The sequence below is a fragment of the Dipodomys merriami genome, unplaced genomic scaffold (assembly GCF_024711535.1).
Source record: "Dipodomys merriami isolate MVZ:Mamm:240054 unplaced genomic scaffold, mDipMer1.0.p SCAF_700, whole genome shotgun sequence".
NCBI classification, from domain to species: Eukaryota; Metazoa; Chordata; class Mammalia; order Rodentia; family Heteromyidae; genus Dipodomys; species Dipodomys merriami.
Genome location: NW_027206292.1, coordinates 293,899 through 301,084, shown reverse-complemented (window position 1 = coordinate 301,084; position 7,186 = coordinate 293,899). Strand labels below are relative to the sequence as shown.

The following is a 7,186-nucleotide window of genomic DNA, read 5'->3' as shown; positions in this document are numbered from 1 at the left end:
ACCAAAAACCAGAGGGGGAAGGAAGAACCCTGCAACTCCTTTGTTTTAACAAGTATACATTTGAACACCTTATCTTCTTACTTGTCTGATAGAGTGGGAAGGAGAGACTGGACTTCAACTTATTTACAAGTACATTTGAGCTCAATCAGCAGGCCTTTCTGAAGTGTATGCACACAGACACCTCTGCAGTCACAGAAGGCAGACTGATCCTCCACAAGGGACGCATTCAGTAAGACAGGCACATAGCCCTGGAAAGCCCAGTGTCTGCTCTGGAGCCTCCTGGCCAGGGTTAAGCCTCCTAGCCCACACTCAACTTCAAGGTGCTTCCCCTTTGAGTAGGATGGTTTCATTTGCCTCCTAAGTAGTTAGCAGACTCAGTAGTCAGCACTGTGATATTTCCAGACATTCCAAAGCTGGAGTTCTCCCAGCTGGAGTGTTATCAGAGACTTCATTTCATGGTTTGGTCCTATAGGATTGCTGCCCCTCTCCTCCCAAGGAAATGCCAGATTTCCATAAACCATGACACTGTGGTGGACAAGGTTTAACTCAAATACTTGGTGGCTAAACAAGGAAAATATTCCCTAATCAAGAGCTCATTTAGAACAAGGAAAGAAAGACAACCACAGCATTTAAAGATAATTTATGTACATTTATGGCTTTATACAATTATAGCAAAGATTGTTCTTGTGTCTGTTAAGCACATCAGCATCATCAGGCACTTCTCAGAGAGTATTGGGCAGGGACTTGGAATCCTTACTGTTACTAACTTGGTGGTGAAACTCGGGAAGGTGTGACTCTACCCTGATCTAAGACTTACAAGGCCATCACTGGCCATGGTGCCAGGCTGTGGACCTACCCCCGACCCCCAGGAGGGATCAAGGCTACTTTGTTTGCAAAAACCACACTTTCACCCGAAAGATTACTCCCCAACTAAAACCACAAGAGAACCTTCTTCTTTAAAATCAGTTCTAAACTAGAAATTGTTAAGAGCTGAAACCAAGAAATTCAAGTTGTGTTTTAGGGGGTGGAGTGAAGGGGATGGAGGAGAGCTCTGGTCTCATATATCCAGCAGTTGAACAAGTTCAAATTGTACACCTTTTGGAGATTGGTTTCCATTTTCATGTCCTTATCCTCTTCTTGGTGCATTCCATCAATTGATGGCTCACTGGGTTACAACATTTGCTAATTGGCCTAGACTTCTGTCAGTTTGTCAAAGCAAAACTTTCCAGGTAATACATCTATTATCTAAATATATTCCATACATCTATATTACGGAAACAATACATCTTTATATTTAAAATATCTGAATAGCTCTATAATACAATATGTTTTTAATAACAGTACAAACCAGAGGAAATGAATCAAACAAGGCTGCATAGGTGATATCATTTGCACATTTCACAAAGCAATCCTGTACAATAATATACTAATTACTCCAGAAAGTCAGTATTCTTTATAGCAAAAGAACTCCCAGAGGCCCCATGATATTTGCTTTCAAGAAATGGGAGACAAGGTAATGTTTGCTGGACTCCACTGAACCCACAATAGCTATCCACAATCTATGCATTTCAACACAAAGAAAATGGAGGTGGGGAAAGATGAAGAAGCATCTTCCTAAAGTCACTCTATGAAGTAATGATACGACTTGGGCTGTGGTTGCCTCTGTGGTGGTAGTGCAGGAGCCCTGAGGCACCTTCTGTACTGGAGAAGCCATGGTGTTGGAAGGAGGAAAGTGACAGGACATGGGAAGAGAAGTGAGCAGACAGGTTCTGACAACAAGCTCTATTCCATGGGCAGGAGGCTCTGCTGGGGGAACCAAGGTTTCTAAAAATGAGCGCTGATGATGGTTAAAACGTGGCTACTCAATCAATGTGTGCAACAGAAAAAGCCACAGTGGGAAGCTAAGGGCAGAGCTGTCTAATGTGGGAATTCTATCGGGAACACTTGTGTTCGATTTTTTTGTTGTTGGTGGTGGTGGTGGTTGTGGGGTCTGAACTCTGGGCCTGGACGCTGTCCCTCAGCTCTTCAGCTCAAGGCGAGCGCTTTACCATTTGAGCCACAGTGCCACTTCCGGCTTTTTCTGCTTCTGTGGTGCTGAGGAATCAAACCCAGGGCCTCATGCATGCAAGGCAAGCACTCTACCACTGAGCCACCTTCCCAGCCCAACACTTGTGTTCTTAACATGCAAGGAACAAGCCAACAAAGGCACAATTGCCACCCAAGAAAGAGCCAAGGTGGCATGGGCCATGTGCAAAGAAGTCAGAGCCTACTAAAGAAGGCAGCAGCAACACTGCTACATACCTGTTCTTTTCAAAATCATGATGTTTGAGCGATCCACTGAACTTGGAAACACTAATGGATGGAGTCCAGAGATAAAACCAATAAACCCATCTGTCAGTTACAGGTAACACTGAAGTATCAAACCCCAAAAGTCATTGTTTCTGGCTGCTAAAAGCCTAAGAAATCCTCAAATCCTTGATTTAAGCTTCCATTTTGAAACCAGTTCTAGTCCTCTTGGTAGCCATCTGTACTTCAATGAAAACAAAGCACTCCACAAATCACTGAAGTCCTGCTTTGAAATTTCCTCCTTCAAACTTTTCAGGGCAGAGGGGAGTGGGGATGGAGACTAGGGACTGACATGATTTTTCAGGGCAGAGCTACAAAACAATCTCTATCAGAAATAAAATCAAAGTGCAGAGGTATGACGGAAACTTTTAGTGAAGATCCACTGAAAAGAGGGTAAGCTGACCAAAATCCCCAGATTAAACAAAGGAGTTTAAGATTCACCAGTCTCCCTCCATTCCTGATCTACAAACATGATGAGGCCTCCCAGGAACAACATTGTGACACGTGGGCATCAGAAGACCTGACACTATGTATGCAGTGCACACAGATCACAGGGAAAGAGAGCAGGTGGAAATTCTTTAAAATACATACATAAAAACATATTTTGCTCTTCTAAGTACGAAACGCGAAGTATTCATAACTATACATCACTTTCCTGCCCAAACAGGGCCAGAAACGTTAAGTATCCAAGTACTAATTACAACAATTTTAAAGATTAGTCAGAAACATCACCAAGTAGCATCCCAAAGTGTACAAACCAGTTAAGCACATATAAAAGTTAGTACTAATCCAGTTAGAAGTACAAAAAAGAAAAAAGAAAAATATGAATGCTGTCCCCCAGATACTTGTTTCCACAAATTTACAAGCAGACAATGTAACAAAGTAGACCCTAGTTTTAAGAAAAACATTACAATTCAGTTATCTATTCCAAAAATGATCTCAAGTCCCAACAATAACATCAAAAAATCATTTATCTGGAAATTAGAACCATTTTAAGTGTTTGTACAAATTTGCAAATAACAAAACAACCAACCAACAACAAAAACAAAAATAGAAAAGACCTGTACAAGGCTGGCATGAATCATCCCCTCCCCCCCAAAAAAAAAAAGTTTGACAGGTCCATTAATTCAGCAGATTGATTAACAGGCTACGTGGTTCTCATGTGAATCCTGTGGCAATATGAACAGGTCCAGAGCCGTTCAGTGAGGTTCAGAATGGAGATCTCAGTTCTTTGTGATTCATTTCTTTAGCACAACACAGGTAGTACAAACCAGAGTTTAACTTAGCAAGACATGAGAGATCCATCACAGTATTACAAAAAGTATAAACTTTCCTTGGACCAAATGGATATTTAAAAAAAAAAATCACAAATACAATTCCGTATCATCTACCATTTATATACAAAACTTGAAAAACACACCAGGATCTGAAAGTCTTTTCTGCAATTCTACGGTGTAGTGAGTTTGGCACTTCATTGTAATGAAATTTCCAATGGCACAGTCCTTATCTACAGCAGCACATAACCTGCAAACCTTGGGCAAACATCCTGTACAGGAAAAGTATCTTTGCTGCCAAGTCTGATGAAAGGGGAAAAAAAAAAAAAAAAAAGAAAAGAAAAGGAAGGATTTTTTTTTCCCTTTTTTTCTTTTTTAATCAAGAAAACTTAAAGGAGGGGTGTAAAGGGCATCTTTGGACTGCTTCTCTTCAGTTCTTGCGATCACGACAATTTGAAGCACTTTTAAGTGTAGCCTAGAGAAAACATACACACACACATATATTGAAAATATAGCAGAATTAATATTAATTCAACTTAATAAACTAGAGTGACAAGCATACTTGGGGGATAGAGGGTGAAGAGCTAGAGCTTTATCACATAGCTAGAAAATCAGTTAATTGAGAAAATTCCACTTAAAAGTAAAGTCCTTCACCATTTCATTGGTATGCAACGTATTCATTTCTTGAAGAGCTAGTAAAGAGATGCAGCTATCTAACTGTCCAAAGAAACTCTGTAATTCAGCTAAAGGAAGCTACCTTATAGTTAAGCTCAAAAGGAAAATCGATTAGCTGCAAAAAAAAAAAAAAAAAAAAGTTGGGAGAATAAATGATAAAAGAACTCTCTGCAAAGGGCACACAGGTGGCGCCAAAAAGGGGTCATTATCACAGACAGCTCATGGCAAAGTCATGTGCTCCTCTGAAATTCTATTTTTCCAAAAGCCTTGGCATCACTGGGGTAAGCTTACCTGCTCACTCACTCTTAGCCTGACACCCAACTGTGTGTCGTGGTCTTGACATTGTGTGGGAAGCTTTGGCTAGGCAACACATTGTCAAAGTTAAAATCCAAAGTGTCTCCATCCATGAGGTCATTCCGAATGATAGACTCCATGTCGCAGTCCAAGCGCTCAATAAACATGCCATCCAGATCACTTGGGAGCTTCTCCTGGTGGAGGACCCCTGTCCTGCCATAGCCATTGCAGCTGCTCACCGAGGAGTAGCCGCCCAGGGTGCTCATCTGCATGAGGTGAGGCGGAGGCACTTGTAAAGATGTCTTCAGTGGGGTCAGGCGGTTCAGACCAGAGTGAGGCATGGTGCTCACTGTGTGGGGCAGGGCTCGCCCATTAACTGCGGATGTTTGCTGGCCATGGCCAGGGTGGGTGTGGGAGGTGGGATTCATTATTTTGTTATGAGATGCCTGGTTGCCATAGGCTGGCATGACTGAATTAGGACCCATCATCACATTCTGGCCCAGGACCCGGCTGTTGGGTTGGGCCACTCCAGGATCAACTGGTGACATCATGTCATTATGGGGAGGGGAGTCAGAAGTAAGTAACTCCTTTAAGAGTCCCGGTGCACAGTTAAACTGATTCAATCCTCCATAAGTCGATTTGCTGTCCTGAAGCGTTTGCATAGGCATCTGGGGCAAAGGGCTCATGCTGGATTGGCCGTACGTGTACTTTTGGTAATTTGGACTGGGTGAATTCAGACTGGTGTTGGGTGGCGCGAAGGAGTAGCATGGTGTCTGCTGCATCATGCCACCGGGTGAAGACTGGGTGGACACAGTTAATGACGTTGGCGATGAGAGAAGATTGAGATTATCCAGAAGGTTTTCCATGTTTTCAGGATTGCTGATCTCAGACAGGCTGGGGAGGGTGGAAGCCATCTTTGCGGCGGACGGTGGGTACACCAGAGAATGCACGTCCCCTTCTCCAAGATCATCCTGCTCGGTCATGATGGGCGAGAGTCTCCCGCTGATAGTGCTCGCGTTGGAGCTAGTGCGAGGACGAAATGTGCTCCAGTTGTCAAAGTCATCATTGCTGTGAGAGCCAGGGCTTGCAGGCCATTTGGAAAACTGAGACCCAGGGCTATCCCCAGCACCCTCCTGGCCAGACTGAAGAGAAGCTTTTTTCTTGGCAGCTCGGCCTCGGCTCTTTGCAAATTTACTGTTGTTGTCCATGGACGCAGCTCTTCTCCTGGGGGATTTTCCACTCTTGCCTCCCTCTGGATTGAGCATCCACCAAGAACTTTTTCCAGTTCCTTCATTCTGCACACGAATGAACTTGCTGTGCAGAGACAGGTTATGGCGAATTGAATTCTGTAAAAAGAAAAAAAAAAGTAACATTTAGAAATATATTGCTGTTCCACCTGGAAAACTGCTCTTCAACATGTGTTACATCGAAAATGGGTCAAATTTGAGTGAACAGTTATGATTGTTCTAAACCTATTACAAAAGATCTGGAGTCAGTGTAGGAGAAATCGTTATCTTAAAAATAGGATCCCTATCTTTCATTTGGCAAGCCCAATTATAAGCCATTTCTTTTCTACAGCTATATTTTATGGGGAAATTACAAGAACTGGTTTTAAGAGCACTAAAATTTTGTTCAGCTACAACGCTATAACAAATACTAATCAGTATTAAAGCACCATCAAAACCCCATTCGTATGCCCTTACTCCTAAAACAGACAATTCTTTTCAGATGAAGCATGCATTAATTACACCATTGAGAAGTTCTGTATTATTAGGCTCACATGATTTGGGGGGTGGGGTGGGGAAGAGTGAAGAGTGATAAGGATATATTATATATTCCTAGTCAAGAATCAAAAGCTTGAAAACTAGCAAGACCCAAATTCATTTAAGAAAAAAGAAAAAGAAAATGTTAAAGTCAAGAAGTACCTCTCTAACCCAGTATTAAAGAATACCAGCTAACTGCATGAGCTTCCTTATGGGTTACACCTGGCCCAAAAAGAAAATGGGTAGAGAACCCAGTCTAAGATGTACTTCTCGCTTCTGTTTAGTGGGTGGGTTGTGGGTAGGAGCCTGGAAGTATTACAACTATAGACTCACAATCTGCAAATATATGGAGGGAGAGAGAGCCCACAGTCCCTTAGTGTTCTGCTGCAGACAAGGCTATCCCACTGGGACTGTCCTGCTCAAGACACAGGCAAGACTTCTGATAAATATCCTGGGGTATCATCTAAGAAGTGAGAAATACTCCTAGCTCCTTATACACAGAGTCTATTTATTCAAGTGCCTCTGTCCTCTGGGACCTGATCCCAAGTCTGGGGGCTGTCCCTCAGGCTTGGCTTCTTCTGGGTGCAAGGATCAGCTCCTTTGGCATCCTGTGGCCCCTCTTGGACCACAAGAAGACTCTGGCTAGATTTGTGGTCACCTAGAGAGGCAGCCACAATGCCCACATCCTCATGCTACTGACATGGGAACAATGGTGCCCAAAGGCCAACCACTCCAGTAGAGCAGAGCCTTGGAACAGTAGATGGGGCAGGGTGGGGTCCCACAGAACCCCAAAATCAGAGAAGGGATGGGATGAAAATCTTGCTTTCTGAAAGG

General features: G+C 43.0%; 1 protein-coding gene across 1 annotated transcript in view; it reads right to left on the bottom strand.

Annotated features, from left to right (window-relative positions):
* Positions 1-624: 624 nt before the first annotated feature.
* The window catches only part of LOC138817895 (forkhead box protein O1-like), a 92,929-nt gene continuing 86,367 nt past the window's right edge, over positions 625-7,186 (bottom strand). The window contains exons 2-3 of the mRNA XM_070008664.1: positions 4,587-5,935; positions 625-4,095 (exon numbers count right to left, since the gene is read on the bottom strand). Coding sequence (XP_069864765.1) covers positions 4,601-5,935 — 1,335 coding nt within the window. The 3' untranslated portion in view covers positions 625-4,095; positions 4,587-4,600. The remainder of the gene's footprint in view (positions 4,096-4,586; positions 5,936-7,186) is intronic.